We start from the raw sequence: 19,778 nt of genomic DNA, 5'->3' as shown, positions 1-19,778 counted from the left end.
AGCTATATATATATATATATATATATATATATATATATATATATATATATATATATATATATATATATATATATATATATATATATATATATATATATATATATATATATCATTTGAACCATTTTGAATTCATTCGCTAAATTTATTTTCAAACTAGATTTTTTCAAAATATTTAAATACTACCTAACCTAAATACTTTTAAGTTATTTCAAATATATTTTTGTTTAAAACTGGAGAGCTGTTTAATGATAAACTATTTATAATTATCCGTTGGTAGGATGAATGCTCCAGATTTTGTAACTATCATGATTGTCATCAAAGGAAACGTACTTTTCATGCAAACTGGGTCCTAACTCTTTACTTCATCAGAAAACATTTTACTCGAAGCAAAAAAGACTTGCTGATTACTATTTTTTTTTTGTAAAAAATAATTTTTTGAATAAATAACTTTTTTTTAAATAGGAAAAAACCTTATAATTTTATGGGATTTGTTCTTTTTATAAACTATATACCTAATTCAAACGTAAAATCCGCCCCTTATTCCCTTATCCCATCTCCCCTCCCCCACCCCTCCACACACACACACACATACAAAAATTCTGCAAGATGGGTGACGACCAGAAGGCTCCCTTTTTCTTCTGTAGCTCCCTTTTTTCTTCTGTAGCCATCCGTATCTTTCTCTTGAGTGGGTCTGCGAATATCTCACTTACAATTAAGTCAACTGTATAAAGCCTTGACAAAAGCTTTCAAAGTTGTTTTGGGACCACTTTAGTTGTAGAACAGACTTGTTATAGAACGCACTAGTAATGAATCACGAGATTTCAATTTTACAACGAATGGATTGAAATGATTTTTATCCATTCGCATATTAATAAAATTGATTTATCAACCTACTGTTACTTCACAGCTTTTGTCTTCACCATTTTAATCATTGTATTGACATAAAACACTAACCTAAACCATTGCATAGAAATGCTAGTTTTAAAGAATTTTATTTTAGTAAAAAGTTTGTATATCAAAGATAACAGCTATTGTGTGACAGCAAGTACTTTTTTGTAAGAGTTTTTTTAAATATTTTTTTTTTAAAGTAATTTTATAAACATGAAAGCTGAAGTCAAAGACGTATAGAACGATTTAGATTTTTATGACAAACTATTAAAGAATGAAGATCTAAATGTTTGTATTTGATTGGTTGTGTAAAAATATTGTTTCATACTTGAATTAGTCATTACGTCAACTGCTTGATTACACTATATAGCTTGGCAACGTGTGTAATTATATTAAAACCATAAGCAAAAATTATAAAAAAACATGCATAAGTTATAGTAATTTAAAGTTGACTTTTGATTACACTTTATAGCTCGGAAGCATGGATTAAAAAATTAAAATAAAATAAGTTTTAAAAAAGTGTATAAATTTTAATAAATTAACAGTAGGCTTTTTATTTTAATATTAGAGAATTGCGATTACAGCTTAATTAATTCACTTTGTTTTTTGTTTTGATCATTTATAAGCTTTACAAACAAAGTTAGCATGCAAGTTTTGTATATGGTATTGATTTTATTAACACAAACTCGTTCAGAATATATTGCGCAACGATCCACTGTGGAAGATGTCTTGATTTTCAAAGAAAACTTCCAAAACTCTAGCACATGTGATGCTTATAATGCAGTGGCTAAATCGAACAACACTTGCAGTTGTTCTGCCAAAAGTACATTTTTTTCGTTAAGTGGAAAGAAAGCTTCTTGCATAAGTGAAACATTACTTTCAGGTGACAACCTTTTAGCGTGTCGCAATTTTTTTTTTTTTTTTTTGTATTGTTGATATTATTCAAAGCTACAGGCGAATCTTTCACTAAACAATCTTTTGTAACTAGAATGACCGAATTGCAGCTTCAGAAATGGCTAGGGTTTGTGAACCGCTAAGGTTTACAAGATTCAGACATTTTTGAAGCTGCAATTCCTTTTGAGTTTGTTAACTAAAAAATTCTTCTCCTGGACTATGAAAAATGTCGCATGAGCAAATGAGAATTCAAACTTGGAGACAAAGTTTAAGTTTAAAAACCGCTCCTCATAATCATTCTCAGAGGCCATCATCTTCAATATCAACGCTATATTTGTTGCAGATTTACTGTTTCCTACCCAAAGTAAGAGCAAACAGGTTTCATGTAATTTTAGGACTTTCAGCATAGAACTTTGTATAAGCTTGAATAGCTCTTTTGACAATTGAATTAATAGGTTGGCAAGTTCCAGTAAAACTAAATAAATATCAGAAACTTCACAACAGAATTATCAGCCTTGATTGTTGATTTAAATCATTTTGAAGCCATGGCGGCACAAACAAGTTCACATAAAAATGCAGCTCTTTTTCATATTTTCTATAACTATAATTTGCCTTGAGCTACATCAAAAAATTTTTTATTTGGACGTATGAAATTATGCTAAAACTTTATTGAAAAAATTAAAAATATTTTTGGTATTATTTTCAATCCTTTTTGATGCTGAGGACCAGTGTGTTTATATCCCTGAGTGAAAGCAACGAAAATAGACAAATGATACTGCCAAATGAATATTAACAGATAGAGTTTGCAAAAGTGTAACTGAAAATCTTGATATTACTTGGTTATAGGGGAATTTCATTGAACTTATATTAATAATAATAACATTTAACAACATTGTTGCCAGTTTCGCTGATTTCTTTTTACTACATAGGTATCTGCATTTTAATGAATAAATTAAATGGACAAATATAAAGTTAATTTTTGCATTTTATCGACATACTTATAAATAACAGGGGTTTGTTAGATTGTTGATGTAAGCTTATTTTATATTTATTACATCTGTAATATAATTCTGACCATAACTTAAATGTCTGAAAAAGATAGTTCTTAATAGTTTTCTTTAAAAGCATAGATAAATAAAGGTCTAAAGTTACTATCATATTTTTAAGATCATTTAACGCTGGAAATAAATTATTTTCAATCAACACTCAGTTTATGTGGCAAATTTACAGGCTTTAGAAGTCAAAGCGGCTGTTATAGACCTTAAAGACTTTTTGTATTGCATAATTAAAAAAACATTGAATGAAAGAAGTATTCCTTTATTGTTCAATAGGAAGTAAGTTTTATATATATTATAATGATATTATGATGGTTCTTATATGATATTTATAATGATTCTTATAATGGTTTTTGTTATAATAGTAAAAATTAAAAACAACGGAATGTTAAAAGCGCAAACAAAAATGCTTTTCGATCCCTGATTTACATAATTTAACCTGCTTGTACATAAGAAATGCAGTAGATTGAAAAAGTTTTTACACCCTCCCTCAGTCTCCCAATAAGATTAATGTTATACAATTCTAAATACTCAAGTTTTCTCTAAAATCACTGCATTTAGCAAAACTCACTGACACTTTAACAACTTCATTGATGAGTTGGATCAATGAAAACAAGTCAAGTGAGCTAACATTTTACTAGATTGAAAAATAGCAAATGAAGTTTGAAAAATGGAACAGTAATGTTTTTAAATACTTTAATTGTTTAGAATGATGTTGATTAAATGCTCTCAAAAAGTATTTTGAACTCATACAACCATTTAACTTTTATTTTTTTATGGAAAAGAAGTTGATGAACACCTGATATTTTTAATAAAAAGAACATTTGAATCATTGAATCAAACAGAGTTGAATGGTTGAATTACGCAGAGAAAAATTGCAAAGTTTACCCGAAGACTTTGCAAACAGGCTTTCAAAACAGTTTTTAGTAGCGTTGGAGGAAATCCGGTTTTTCTTGAAAAAATTAACCTTGTGGGTTTTATTGAGTTTATTTGGGTTTTTCTTTTAAATACAGTATTTTTATCTCTTCTTTAGGTCCTTATAAATGTTTGGCGCCTAAAAAATGATAATTTTAGATGTTTAGTTTTAGATTTTAGATTCTGATAAAAAATAGAACCTTTAGAAACTAACTATTCTTCTTTTTGTTCTTTTTTTTTTTTTTTTTCCTTATTTTCTTTTTTATTTTTCAGCAATTAAAATCTTCTTAAATTTTAAGCATAATTAAAGAAAAGGATGCCATTTGAAAGTGGGAGAAAAGAGGATGTGAGTGAGAGGACGTTTCCGAGGTTAATGAGAACACAGTTAAGTGTGATCGTTGTGAACTGCCAAGATGGAAGGTCATTTGTCTTTTAGTTTTCAAATGAATATTTTTTAACTTGATATTGTTAGTAATTGGTGTCTTCGTCAATCAAACATGGGTGAAAAAAAATCCTAACTTAATTGGAACTATTCGATCTCTGTAAAAAACCTGAATTGGGGACATTCAGTTTCAGGCACAACTTAGACAGCCACTATTAGCTTAATACAAAATATTAAACATAACAACAGATTGATGTGTTTAAGCTTGGGATTCTGTTTTCAAGTTTTTTTAAATCTAAATTTCTTTTTAAAGTGTTGTTTAAAAGTATGACTTTTAAACAACACTTTAAAAAGAAATTTAGATTTATATTAATCTGTATGCGTACAGTACAATAGGGCGGAGCAAGAGAATACTTAACAGCTAAGTTTCTAATCCAAATTAAAGATAATATTTTGAATCTAGCGTAAAAGCGAACTGACAAGGGTTGGGAATCCCGGGATCCCGAAATCCCGGGATTCCGCGGTTTTTAACAATCCCGGGATTTTTTTTGAAATCGTTTTCAGTTAAACATTTTTAAATTAAATTATTTTTTTCGTTCGATTGCAATCAAATTCGAACTTTACTATTTCGAAATTCTTGCAGTTATGTTTTTGAATAATTGGATTAAAGTTGTTATAACAATTGAAATTGGATTGGAATTACATTCTTAAAAATTTTTGGTGCTTATTCGCATTTATTCAAGTTTCTGACAATTTTTATCTCGAATAGACTTTATCTGTTTGTGACTATTTTATAGTACAAGTTTTAATAAAAAATAAAATTGCTGGTTATTTGAACAGTAAATGTTCTAAAATTATAATGGCTTCGTACATGGAATATGACAAAAAAAGTAATTCTGCTGTTTGGAAACATTTTTTAAGAGAAGATAAAGGGCAAACAGCAATATGTAAGTCTACTGACTGCAAAACAATTTTAAAAATTGGAGGTGGTTCAACGAAAGGTCTCCATACGCACTTACTTTCCGTCCATAAAATTAACCTCACACCAACTACTATTTCAGTAAACACACGAGATGAACCACCAATAAAAAAAAAAAAAAACGTTAACCAATTATTTTCCGATATTAGAGCGAGAAGAAAAATCACTTCCTGCTACACTTGCACAATTAACGTGATATGCCGTTCTAGTGATATACGTGCAGGTCTTATAGCTACAGGATTCAAAAGTTTACTCACAACAGTCAACACTGTGCGTAAAATGGTTGTAGATTACAGCAAAAAAATAAGGAGTTTTTTTTATTACTGAAATAGCTAGCAAAAAAAAAACTGAATTCGGTGTAGGAGAAAGATTTTCTTTATCTTTTGATGGATGGACATCATTGCGTAACCGTTGCTACATGAATATTAATTTACATGCACGAAATTGTCAGTTCTGGAGCTTAGGCTTAATTCGTATAACGGGATCAATGTCTGCAGATAAGTGTATTGAGCTATTAGAACAAAAGCTTGCACAACATGGACTTGATTTGAGAAAAGATATTGTTGGTATTATCACTGACGGAGCAAGTGTGATGAAAAAAGTTGGGAGAATATTACCTGTAAATCAACAGTTATGTTTTGCCCATGGTGTGCATATGGCCGTTATTGAAGTACTATATCAAAAGCAGGATATAGAAAGAGAAATAGATCAGCAAGACGAAGACGAACAATCAGATATAGAAGACGATTTTTCAGAGAGTAACTCTTGCGAGGATGATGATTTTTCTGACAACGATAAATTGGTTGATCTCGATGCTAGTCATAATTGGCATCGAGAAAACCAATATGATGTTATTGAGGTAAATTGTGGTCCAGTGATCAAAAAGGTTCGAAAAGTAATAGTAATGTTCAGACGATCACCAAAAAAAAAACGATATCTTGCAGAAGTATGTTGCGGCTGAATTTGGGAAACAAATAGCTCTAATTAAAGACTGCAAGACAAGATGGAACAGTCTTTTGTCAATGCTTCAACGCGTCTATTTATTAAAAAATTGTATACAAAAGGCATTAATGGACATAAGTCTACCGGAAGGTGAATCTTTGGCTTTATCTAATATTGAGATTAAAACTGTATCTGCCATCATTAATGCGCTACTTCCAGTAAAAGCAACAGTTGAGGCCCTTTGCCGTCGGGATGCTAATTTGTTTACAGCCGATGTTGCCATAACTTTTATGTTAAAAAAACTTAAAGATGCTAACAACGTTATAAGTCAAAAGTTGCATTCACCTCTCGTTCTTCGAATGCAACAAAGGCGTATCGATGCAAGTGGGATCCTTCAGTATCTGCACAATGGTAGAACCAACATTCAGTCCGAATCTGAAATAGAGCTAGTAACAGTTCCGACTTCAAAAAAATGTCGCAAATTAATAGTTGAGTTACTTGAAAGACTAGACGCTACAAATCCAGCTACATCATTAACAGCTAATGAGTCTGAATCAGAAGTTGAACTTTCTATTTCAAATGAGGCACTACTCGAAATTGTTTCTGGTTCTTCTGACTCTTCATCTGAATCTATTTCTTTTGCTCTTAAAAACAGCAAAAGAATCACAGACGAACTTAATAAAGCTATAAAAAAAGCACATTTGCCCAGCATACCAACTTGATGTGAGAATTTATCGATGAAAATTCAAAAAGAAATGGTGTTGTTTGAAAATGGAGGAACACGTGGTGATTTTTTGCAAAGAGCGTATGATTTTTTAATGACTATTAAGCCTACCAGTGTGGAATCAGAACGTGCTTTTTCTGCGGCCGGACTTTTTGCAACAAAAATAAGAAGTCGTCTGGGCGATGAAACTTTGGATGTACTCTGCTTCCTCAAAACGTATTTTAAGAATAATCAAAAATAATTACATACGTATATTATATCTACAAAAACAACGAAGTCTTTATAATTTAATAATTAAGTATGTATAATATTAACAAACCAAAGAATTTCCTTGTAATTTGAAAGTTTTTTCTAAACATACTTTAAATGTCTTATTAATTTCCTTAAAATTTTTCTAAAATAATATATTAAAACCTTTCAAAAACAGGTATTTCAAAATCCCAGGATTAATCCCGGGATCCCGGGAGTAGTTAAATGTAATCCCGAAATCCCGGGATTTTAAATATAGCACGGGATTACAAACCCTAGAACTGACGCATCCATTTAGCGTAAAGTGAGTGGCACACTTTAACCAGTTCCCACTTAATCTGATTTGCGTTTAATCAAGTCTCCTCATAACAATCGCACGCTGGTTCGAATTAAGTGAATTCGCCCATTTAGCTCAATAAACTTTTGTGACCTTGACTTCTTAAAAAAATTTTCCGAGCCGTTGTTGTTTGTTGCATTTTTGCATGTTATGTTGCATTTTAAAAAAATTTTTTGATAAGTTTATTTAAAGCAATATTTCAATAAATATTAATCAGAAAAGAAACACCATTTGCAAATCTTTCAGAAATATTAAAAATAAATAAAACTTTTTAACGAAACCTAAAATTTGAAAAGAATTGGAAACTAATTTGCGGAAACTAATTCCGTTAACTTTCTACTCTTTGAGTTTTGACCTAAGTGTAAAATAAGATTTAATCGTTATGCTTATAGTTTGCTATATTTATCAGTTTAATAAATCATGTTTATGTTTTGTTGTATCTATTTATCTTTTAATAGTGAATTGACTATGATAAAACACATTTTAGGATGTTTTGTGGTAGCAAAAAGTAGTCCTTCATCAATTCCAGTGGTTCGATTAAATACATCTGAACAATTTGAATTACTTAATACGTTGCAATGCAGCCAGTATCCGCTGACTCAATTATCTTTAAAAAGATGGAAAAATGGTGCAGATTTTCTTGACGTCACTGGTGTAAACTCGTTGTATTTTAAACTTGTTCATATTGGAACACAATATGAATACAGCTTGCTAGTACGAGAATTATCTCTACACTTATATAAAAATTGCTGTTTAGGCGTAGTATTTAAATATTAAAATCATCTATCTTTTCTTTTTTTTTTAAAAAACTTTTTTACTGCATTAAACAGTAAACTAGATGCTGTTTTTCAACTTTAGGTGAGCGAAAATTCATTTTCTCAAGAATTTGCAGGAGCTCTGTTACAATTGAGAATGAGTTTGTGTGGTTTATCAGCTTGTTTTATGTTCAAAGTTGAAGGCCAGGATAAATGTAAGTATTGTTACTACTGGTCGAATAGCACACAATCAACAAGTTTTTATTTCCCCTCTGGATTTCAGGAGATTTTTAAATTTAATGCTAATCTTTGCTAAAGATATAAAATTTAAAACATGGAATTTTTACATGTTTTAAATGTAACAATTACATCTCTGGTTGCATGTTCAAGGTAAAATCTAATATAAGTTAAAGAAACAATACTTAACTGCTGCAAAAGTATCGTGTTGTGATGATGGATAGAGCATTTGAGTATTTTGCGTTATTACGCGCTACCTATAACTGCCTGAAACAATAGATAAAATACGCCGACAAACCTTTTAATCTGCAGCTTCATTTTAATTTTAACTATTCCTTGTTACCAAGGATTTTCAAGAAGTTAGAGACAAATTGGGTTATTTTTTTATAATTCAGCAAACAAAAAATAACATACTTCTTTTAAATGATTTTTTTGCACCTCAAAATAAAATATCTGCAATTATTGGATAGTTGAAAAGAACTTGAGTGTTTTTTTTTTTACAAGAAGGAAAACAAGGCAATATAATAACTACATTTTCTAATTTTGAGAAAAATGGAATTTTGTATTTTCATCTTTTTCATCCTCTACTTGTGCTTACTAATTACTTTTGATAATATACAAACAAAAAAGTTCCCTTTATCAGGCTCCGTCGAGCTGCTTATAAATATTTAACATTAAAGACAGCTGAACTTCAGCACCAGTACATGATAAAAAGGATGCAAATATAGAAATTTATAAAATGTGGTTTTTACCGCGTAGTCTTCAAAATGTCTTACATTAAAGCATTACAGAAAGACCCACCTTGCTCTCCAGATCTGAACCCCAGCGTTACCTGCTCTTAAATCTCAAAAGAATACACTAGGTAAAGAGATTTAGCACAGATGATGAAGTCATATTAGAAACTAAAGCGTTTTTTTAGAGGTCTTGAAAAATCCTTATATAAGAAAGTCATAAAATTATTAGAAACACTTTAGAATTGATTAAATCATTCTTCAAGAAAACATGTAAATGAATTTAAATCGATTTCTGCAAAAAAAAAAGAAGAGTTTTTCAGAAATATACCCATAACACATCGGGACTTTTTGACCGATGTGTTATGGGTATATTTCTTTTTTGATTACCTTCCCTTGAATGCTTGTCATTTTACATGTTCCAAATTGTGTTTTCTTTTTCAGAAAAAGGTAAATATGAATTTTTGCAGGTGTTCATTATTTTAAGTATGTCAGAAATTAGGTTGAGAGATTAATTTAATTTGTATTTTATTCCGTACTTAGTAAATTCTACGTTAAATTATTTTTTCACACACAATAGAGTTTGGTGTAAACTCCCAATCACAATAAATAAAGAAGTAAATCTAACGAGTGAGCAATTGAAAACCCTCTTTTGAGTATTGTGCTACGTGGAAGAGTAGTACTAATATATGCTTCGCTTACTTATCATAAGAGCTGATATGTTTATCTTTGTCTTACAGGGTCTATAGGTGAAGAGCTGGTCTCTTCAACAACTGTTGAACCCATTGCAGTTACAACTAGAATTCTAGAAAAATTTACGCCATCAATAAAAATTGATGCTAGTTTAACAGCTGACCCAAGTGATTCATCTCCATCTGTAGGTACTTGATTATTATCCTTCAACACTAACTTTTTTTTTTATATAGAAGGTGTTTTAGATGTTAAGAAATATTTTCTTTTTATTAAAATTTTATTAAATTGTTTTTAATCTCAGCGTTAGGCTTTGTTTTTTTTATTTTAAAAAACTATAGTAATTTTACAGGGTGGTGTTTTAAATCCGCAATTTTTGAGCTCCACGCCTCAAAATTCAAAACTTAAATAAATTTAAAGCTGATTTTTAAGAAAGTTTTATTTGGGAGTTTTTATTATCATTTATTTTGTTTTGGAACTTTTATCATCATTTTGAAAGAATATGATCGTAGAGCCGGAGTGGTGCAATCACTTCGCGCCGAGCACTCAGTCCGAGAAACTATTAAGTGGTTTGAGTAACCAAAAAGCACAGTTTATGACATTGTAAAGAGGTTTAATGATGGTGCGGACTCTACAGACTGTAAGGAATATGCCAAAGAGAAACCAGTCAGGAATCAAGACTCTATCATCATTATTGATAATCTTAGTATCTCAATCAGGAAACTGAGTAACTGAATGGATGTGGTTCCTGACACCATGGTAAAAGCCATTCATGAAGTTCTTAGGTACAAATCTTTCGTCCTGTAAGTCAGGCAAATATCTTCTGCTGAAATTAGGTCAAAGAGACTGGCTAGTTACTCCCTTCTTTTAATATCTATCAAGTATAAAGCTGCTGGCCGAATCCAGTTTTACAGCAATGAGAAAATCTTTACAGTGAATTCCAACAGTAGAAACGATAAATAGTTAACTCAAGACCCTAAAGGTATCGTAGTTATAGGGGAGACAAAGTTTCCACCATCTGTTTATGCTTTCATTTCTGTTTCAAGCAAAGGCCATGCCATGCCACCTAAACTCTTCCTGAATGGCCAAAATGTCAACAAGAAACCTGGAACTTCTGAGTAACTTTATAAAGCCTTGGATGGACTGATGTTCTTAAGTTTGACCCTATATCTTTCATTAAAGTTTGCACTTGCCGTTTCATCAAATCTAGTACAGGATTGGTTTGAAGAAAATCTGCCAATGTGCTGGTTCAAACATCTTTGGCCTCCAATCTCACCAGATCTAAATCCATTGGACTTCTAATTATGGAACACATTGGAACAAAAGACCAACAAGTCCAGCCACAACACTGTGGACTCTCTGACGCAAACAGCTGCAACTGCAGCTGCCAACATGTCTACCGACGAGATGGTGCGCGCCTGCTCCAGATCCCAGAAACGAATTTAACAAAACTTTGAAGTTGAAGATGATTGGGTTGTTAATTAAAAATCTGAAATGTGTAAAGCGCTGTAAAAAAATTCAGAAATATATCTTTGAAACTGAAATCTTTAGTTCAGTTTTAATATTTCATCAAAAAATTCCTGATTTAAAACGCCCTGTATTTAAATTATTGCTACTTTATTTTATCAACTTACCATCTTAAACTCAGTATTAGGCTCAATTTTATAAGCCTGGTTTTTTTATCTTCAATTTTTTAAATTTTAATTCAATTTCCCAGTAATTGCTTTTTGAGCAGTTTAAACTATTTTTTATGATAGGAAACAGTTAAAACTCAAGATCTGACACTCTGTTCCTGTTTCTTATGGACACATCAGATATTTTTGAGTGTTCTCTTATTTTTGAGCTATATAAAAATTCTGGAAACTCTTTCTCTACCCGAAATATTATTTAAAAATTATGGAGCAGATATTGGATGAAGAAAATAATGATAATGGATGGGATTTTGTAATTTTAGAGCAATTTTGTATTTTCCAAATTTTTTTTTTTAATTAAATATCCCAACGATTACGATTTAGCCTAAAACCATCCTTTAAACAGTTTTAAAAAATTAAGCAATCTCTAGAATATCTTGAAAAAAATCTTTTTTGATTAAATTAAAGTTGTGTTACACCACTGATTCTGCTTCTATATTAAGGCTTCAATTAAACTGATCAATATATTTTGCTTCTGGTTTTTTTCGTTTAATTTGTTTTTATACTCCAAAGATAACTCCAGTTAATTCACAATTAAAAACCACGCCGACAAACTTTTTAATCTGCACCTTCATTTTAATTTTAATTATTCTTTGTTATCCTGTTATTCTGAGTTGATATAATGTTATTGCATCATTGAACTTTTTTTTCCCCTGAATCATTTCTTGTTTGAACTGCTGACGTAGATTTAGTGGGTTGTTTATTACTAAATTTGATGCGCTGATTCCAAGTTTAGCTTCTTATTTTGTCTAACATCTCAACTTTTCATTCTACAGCATCAGCATCAACGTGTTTTACGATTAAATGGATCATAGAAAAAATTAAAATTTATCAATTCACTTTTCAGAGTACATTAATTAGTAAAATAGGTTCAAAGGAAAAGTTATACAGTCAATTGAAATGAAATAAACGATGAAATACAGAATGACATAATATTTTTTTACATACAGACATGTAAACATATTACATATTTATGGAACAAATTTCCGCTTGAGAGAACGTCTTGAGTGTTTCATGTCCAGATACTCTCGTTGAATACTTCAACAGCTGTCTGCCATGATGTGTGTGTCCTATCGGCATTGATATCCATTTTCCCTCACTTTCAAATTTTGATGAAACCGCTCGCCATATTCGTTGCTTACGTCGCTTAGATTAGCAGGGAGGTCATCTAGATGGCTATTAATGGCTTGCATCTCATAAACTTACTTCACTTGCATCATCCAGCGAAGGAAATTTCTTGAAAATGGGCTCTGGTATCTCATTGAGTGAAGCTCTGGATGAGTTGCTGAAGCCAGATTTGGGTAACTTTTATTTTGCCTCGTAAAACTAATCAGAAATACGCTCTGATTGGTTGACCACTAAACTTATGTTGGTAGAGTGATTTTTAGGAGGATAAAATAATAGACGCCACCTAAAATTCTAGTAAAACAGCCAAAAAGGCAAAAAAATGCTCATAGGTTTCCGCTTCTTTGGTACAAGAATGCAACTCCATGAAACTCACCCTCACTCACTGCACGGTCAACTCAGACTGACCAAAGTCCACAACCACAACACAAGCCCAACCACAAAACAACAATAGGTTTCTGAAACATGTAGCAACAGATTAGGAAAACATGGGTAAATAATAAAAGGAAAAAAACGTGATGAGATAGAAAAAACTATTGACATACTTGAACTCTAAAGACTCCAAAAAACAGCTGTCAAACCAAAGTCAGCAAATAAAAAACGTTTTTTTTTGTTGACCAGTGTTATTATATATTTTTCTGTTTATAAAGTAAAATGTACGTTGATAATTTGGCTCCAAAAGTTTTATGAACATCAAATACTTAATATATTTTATATTTTATTTATGATATATATTATGAATAACAAATAAAATATCTAATTACATTTTAGGGTATTAAATATATGGAGATAAAAATCTAAATAAATTGAATTGCAAAGGCATTTATTTATAATAACAGAAAACAAACTGTTAGTTTAGTCATAAAACTCAACGAGTTCTTAGTAGCGTTGTGAGGTGCTATAGTAAAACTTTCCATGTTATATGTATCAGAGCCATTCTAGTTATACTTTGTTTTATTTTTAGCTTTGTAATTTTTTCAAATGAAATCTAAAGTAATGCCATCTTTTTGTGAAACTATGGGATTGTTTTCCAGAGTCTCGGATACGACTCATAAGTGACTGCTTATTATGCTTATACGTATATCCAGCCTCGTATATGCAAATGTGTCTCAGACCAATCTTAGACCAAATATCAAAAATATCTGGGTGATGCGTCACCAAAATTCTTAAGATTCACCAAGAGTCGCTACGGGCACCAAGAACAAAATCCCGTTTCAACCCCAAAGAAATCCCATTTCAAGCTCTGACACCAATAGATTAAATAATTTCTATTTAAATGTCATTTTCAGAATAAAGCTCTTAAATAATGAGATAATTACAAGTAATCGTCTCTCATTGAGGTTTATTTTATAGGAATTGCAAGTGTTTCGAGCATTTCCAGCATTTCCAGCATTTCCAGCATTTCCAGCATTTCATCATTCAATAATTTATTCAACAGTTCTTCAGAATATTTGACGCAATCCTATAGTATGAAAATAAGCATCTATCCAGCTACCTACAAACTAACAAATATAAGGGAAGGGTTTTCAATGACTCCATCAAGTGATCAGCTGAGATCAGATTTACATAACTCTTCTGCTTTAAATATGTTTTCGACATCAAAGATTGCAACAAGTAGCATCCCATCAGTATGTTCATATTTTTATTTTTGCTTATATTAATTTTTAATTATTTTACTTTTTTATTTCAGTTTTCTCATTAAAATTTTCCATATTTTAGAGCACAGATCTTGGTAATTTAGAACCATCCACATTAACAGGAGGTAACCTCTCGATGGTACTATCGCCTATCCAAAGTTCATCAAATATTCAAACATTAGATATACTTAATTTTTCTGCTTTGAATATTTTATCGTCATCAATCATTACATCGAGTAGCATTCCATCAGTGAGTTTGTTATTATTATTATTTTTTTTTAATTTTTTTTCATGATTTCATCTCTTCGTTTGATTTTCAATAGTTTGAGTTCTTTTATTTAATTTCAAACAATTTTATTAATTGATCGTTCGATTTCATTTTCTTTAATTAACTCATTTAGAGCATAGTGTTTGGAAGCTCAAAATCTTCCAACGGCCTTGTTATTGGTGTTGCAGTTACGGTTTTTGTTGTTGGTTTCTTTTTTATCGTTTTTGCCGTACTTTTAGCACGCCGACAGCACCGGTGAAAAATAGCTCTTTGTTTGAAAAACGATTTTAAATAATCTTGGCTGCTTTTCCATGAATTTCTAGTGTCATTTTTTATTTTTTTTAGGTCTACAGGTGAATTTCAACCTGGGGTAATCCTTCGTTGTTATTTATCATATACTTTCTTTCTTAAGCTAAAAAAAAGGGCTGCTTTTTTTTTTTTTTTTTAAAAAAAACAAACACTGTTTTAGCAAAATTTGCCCATTTGATTCTGGCAGTGGAGTTGAATGTGTTGTGATAAAGGTGAGAATGAATGTAAATCTGATGATATTTATAAATTCTTTGTTTTTTTTAGGAAGATTTATATCCTCATGAAGCAGTTTCAAGCGTACCAGGTAGCATTACACTAGGTAATACTTTGGTATTTAGCATTAGAAAGCGAGGAGGAAATATTGTTATAATACAATAAATCCTGACGTTAGAATTGTACTACCTCCCACATTTTTCAAATTGAGAAAAATCTAAAATAAGATTTTTTTTTTACTAAAATGTTTCTTAAAATTTCTTGTTACTTGAAACAAAAGAAATTCAAGAAAATTTCTATGCTTTTATCATGGAATATTTTTAAGTAAAAAAATTTAAATAAAGAAATTTAAATAAAGAAACTTAAATAAAGAAACTTAAATAAAGAAATTTAATTTCTTTGAGTTAAAAAATGTGAAATACTTTAAACTACTTTCACTTTCAAAATTCCACTGTTTCGTGAAGTTCTTCTTGATTGCTTTTTTAAAAACTTTACTGGTTATTTATAAGAATCCAGACTTTATATCAAAATTTAAAGCTTGTTGTAAGGTCTCTAAATAGAGTAATATAAATAATATAATATAAAACTCTAAATAGAGTAAAAAAGTAGCATAGTTTTGATGGTGTTTAAAGATAAAATAGTTTATTATTTATTTATTATTTTAATAGTTTATATTGTATTTTTTATATTTTAGCAGCCCATATCTACGAAGAGGTGAGAACTCATTTTCTTCAAATGTTTTCTTTTTATTTCTGTAATAATTTTCGTGAAGTTGAATAATTTTTTACTGTTTTATTTTTAGCCTTTACCCGACGACCATAATAATGCCCCGCCCACTGAAAACCAGTCGAATGAAAAAGAAATTCCTCAAGTATTTAACAGACCAAAAGTACAACAAAACTTTTATCATTTTAACGCTTAAAAATTTACGTATGCAAAATATATAAATTAAAAATTGAACGAAGACAATACACAGCTTCGCTAAACAAGCAAAAAAAATAAAAATAAAAAAAAACGAGACAAGCAAGTTTTTATCTTATGCGCTTTATTTTAAAGTAAATACAGGTTGTAAATAAATTAACTTTTGTTTTATTTTTAAGACTTCAATTCTTAATGTTTACAAAAATAGCGGGTGGTGTGCAAAGATGTTAAGTATGACTTTATTAGTGTAAAACATGTTCTCTTTTCGTATTTCGTGATTTGTAAACGTAATAGACTGGACGATTTATAAAGCGTAATCGCTTTAGAAACGTAATCACTTTAGAAACGTAATCGCTTTAGAAACGTAATCGCATTAGATACATAAAGAATGATAAGATTTACATGGCTCTTTTATTCTTGTTTATTTAAATTTAACTTAATGGATACTTGGGATTTTTAGCTTTTGGTAACAAAACTTGGCGTTTTCCAACAAAGTAAAATCAACGATGGTCAATAGCATCTGGCTTTTTATTAATCAAACTGCAATATCTTAAAGTATAATCACATACCAGTCAATCATTCGAATGATTAGTTATCTAACTAGACACCTTTTTCCAGCACATCTCAGCTGAGAGAGGCTCCCCCGATTATTGTACCGTTCATTAACATGCGTTTAGTTTACATTAAACAAAAGCTATTTGAGATATATTGTATCTTGCACCCTAAGCAAGAGTTTTAAGAGTGAACCTCGGAAACGTCAAACGCGTGTTGCAGTAGAATTTAGCAAAAAGTAATATCAGTGTGCAACAAAAGTTTCTTACTCAAGAATGTCAATCAACGCTAAAAATTTCGAGGACGTTTAAGTACCACTTTTTTTTACCTTTAAGTGACTTTTTAAACTTTTTAAGTTTTTTTTTAAGTTTTTTGTTTAAAAAAATTCTGATTTAGATATGTCCAAAGTAATATATATAGCAACACAATAATATAGCAACAGAGGATTAAAAGGATCCTATTCAAGCACATAACAAATAACACCCAGCAAATGCGAGGAGTGTTTTGTTCCCCAACGCTTGCGCAAATGTTGTCTGAAAGATTTATTTTGCTTTGGAAAGCTAAAGTATGATAGCAGCGGAAAGTTGAGATTTGATTTTTCACACCTACATCTAAAACCTGATTTCTTTTATTAACAAAATTTGTTACTTCTGTATATTCTATATTTTATTATATATATATACTATATGTATATTTTATTATATACATATACTATATGTATATTTTATTATATATATACTATATGTATATTTTATTATATATATACTATATGTATATTTTATTATATATATACTATATGTATATTTTATTATATATATACTATATGTATATTTTATTATATATATACTATATGTATATTTTATTATATATATACTATATGTATATTTTATTATATATATACTATATGTATATTTTATTATATATATACTATATGTATGTTAGTATTCGATCATTTGTCAGAATTTTATGTCATAAAGAGATTTTCTTCCTTCGTAAAAAAAAGATAAATTACGTTTCCAACATTTAAATTTTAAATATGAAAAGGAAATTTTAGAATCTTTTTTTACATATAAAGTTTAAATTAAGAAAGGGTAGCCAAACGTCCCTACAAACAGAGACGCGTTGAAACCCTTATTTTTAAGAGTCTTAGACAAATGCACAAATAATAGGTTCTAAAAAAATGTAGTAGCCGATAAGGATTTATTTTTTTTATAATAATGGGTCTAGGAAAAAGTTCGTAGCGTTTTTGCTGATAAAAATCAGTTGAAGTTTACTAATATTTTACCAAATATAAAAGTTAAAATTAATGTACGCACGAATGTTTGTTGTTCAGTGCAAGAGTCAAAAAAACTTATAGAAAAAGTGATTTGGTTCCAATCTTCCGCCCCCTCCTTCACTCATTCCGATAAAATGAAAATTATTTTAATTTCCAAAGATTCTTTTAAGAAAGCTATTTTTTTAAAAATGTTTATTTATTATTCATTATCTTGTTTAAAAACTTTAACTTGATTTAATATTGCATTCTGGTTATCTAAGAAGAAACATTGTTAGCTAAACAGGAGTTCGATTACTTTATCAAATTAGATTGCTTCACTTAACAGTGCTTCTTAAGGCTCCTTTACGAGTTGTTCTTTTGGGCAGGTAAAGTTAAAAAGTTATTATGTTGTAACTACCTATAAATAATGCTGTTGCAATTTTATCATGAAGAATGGTTTATCATTCAAAGCTTGAAATTTTAAAGAAACCTCTTCTCCATGGTTTAGTTTTTAAAGAAGGCTCACAAATTATTTGATTGTAAGCTCAACTTTAAACAAATATTTAAACTGGAGAATTATTTCTTTTCTTGCAATGACGTTCGAAAAGCTGACAATTGTTTATTTGTTGGCACAGTAATATTGACAAGAAATTAGCAATATTTGATCAGCCACCTCAATATCAAATTATTTAAAAAAAGCTGCGTTTTTTGACGTTAAAATATCCTTAATTTTTTAAAGATCGTTTATCATCTCATGCACCAACATCTCTCAGCGATTTAAAAATGCTTATTAGGTTATATATATTATTAAGTCTGTGTTACGAGTTAATTACTCATTTTTCTTATTGCTAATAACATTGGTTTCATTTAATACGGTACTTTTAAAGATTTAGTTTTTACATTCAATTTCCATTTCCACTCCATTTCTTAAGAATCTTATGACATTTTATCTCAACGTTTTAGTTTTACAACAACTTCTTGAAAGAAAATTAAATTAATGTAGGGGGTATGGCTTTTACTTCTCTCGTCCTAAATTCATCTGCCAATATAAATGAAAGGATAATGTGAGGTCTATTCGCACGAGTAAATCAATGCATAGTTTGTATTTAAGTACCAGTTATCGGGTGCCAAAGAGAATGCCCAATTGTTTCTTTCGTGGAGATTTTGGCGCTCTTAATATTTTGTGCAGCAAAAACATGTTTTCAGAAATATAGTTTGCAAATAAATTTTTTTATTTAATTTTTATTGCAAAATTAATTATTGATCGGATTAAAAAAAAAAAAAAAAAAAAAGGAAGAGATTTATGCAATCAAAACAAATTTGGATGTTTATTTTTTTATTTTTGTTTAATGCAGTGTACTTTTGAAATGTTGACATTAGTACTTTTGATCACATTTTGTGTTAACAAAAGAGTAAGCCCCTTTATGTTAAGCAAACTGGTTACCTTAATCCGTAATAATCTGAGATTAATGCTGTTTTTATATGTGGAGATGACATGTAATTATACAAGATGACAGACGATCATAAAACATAAAGATGACATGTTATTATAAAATGTTTAATGTACTAGATTTGCTGTTATTTTTTCTCATTCTTCATTCTAAATTTTCTAATCAATAAATCTTTCTATTTTTATTGTTTTTTAACTTTACCATTACTCAAAGTTCATTTTTTATGGAAGCGAGATTTAAAAAGAAATCCTTCTCAGGAGCTAAAAAAACGATTCGATATTTTTATGCAATGTTAAATCCTTGAAAGTAACGAATCGGCTGAAAGTGAATTGGGTTTCACTAATGCATAAATAAAGTGTTTTAGTAATGAAAAGAAATAGAGATGTTGAAAATAAGAAAAGTTTTAAAAAATTCCTGTAATTTTATTTTGTTAAAAATATCTCTTTTGTTAAAAAAAATTTTTCGTTAAGTTTACAATTTTTAGAAAAAATTCCATAGTAATAATAAAAAGTAGAAATTTTCTTGATTCACAAACAAAAAAGATTTTTTTAAATGTAACCACTTTATATATGTATTTG

At 29.6% G+C, this 19,778-nt stretch overlaps 2 protein-coding genes across 11 annotated transcripts in view; both read left to right on the top strand.

The window, feature by feature from the left end:
- Positions 1-1,457: 1,457 nt before the first annotated feature.
- Positions 1,458-16,098, top strand: LOC145194871 (uncharacterized). Of its 5 annotated transcripts, none has more exons than XM_090096056.1 (11): positions 1,458-1,771; positions 7,853-8,079; positions 8,224-8,335; positions 9,829-9,969; positions 13,948-14,222; positions 14,314-14,481; positions 14,633-14,754; positions 14,845-14,869; positions 15,073-15,127; positions 15,716-15,735; positions 15,824-16,098. In XM_090096056.1, the coding sequence occupies exons 1-11, from the start codon at positions 1,534-1,536 to the stop codon at positions 15,941-15,943; spliced, it is 1,503 nt and encodes a 500-aa protein (XP_089952182.1). In that variant the 5' UTR covers positions 1,458-1,533; the 3' UTR covers positions 15,944-16,098. The 5 variants fall into 5 exon arrangements, 4 of the variants coding, with proteins under 4 accessions (XP_089952182.1, XP_089952183.1, XP_089952184.1 ...); XR_016455017.1 differs by having other exon boundaries at positions 1,470-1,771; positions 9,829-9,965; XM_090096057.1 differs by having other exon boundaries at positions 1,471-1,771; positions 15,073-15,112.
- A 1,759-nt stretch (positions 16,099-17,857) lies between these two features.
- Positions 17,858-19,778, top strand: part of LOC149885268 (uncharacterized) — a 3,412-nt gene continuing 1,491 nt past the window's right edge. For 2 of the 6 annotated variants that reach the window (XM_090096649.1, XM_090096645.1), the window contains exon 1: positions 17,858-18,135. The gene's annotated coding sequence lies outside the window, so the exon portion shown is untranslated. The other 4 variants (XM_090096650.1, XM_090096646.1, XM_090096647.1 and 1 more) reach the window with 3 other exon arrangements.

Source organism: Hydra viridissima, unplaced genomic scaffold, assembly GCF_058129835.1.
Source record: "Hydra viridissima isolate aposymbiotic clone 2 unplaced genomic scaffold, HvirCarnegie_v1 scaffold_8, whole genome shotgun sequence".
NCBI classification, from domain to species: Eukaryota; Metazoa; Cnidaria; class Hydrozoa; order Anthoathecata; family Hydridae; genus Hydra; species Hydra viridissima.
This window is presented reverse-complemented; position numbering and strand designations above follow the sequence as displayed.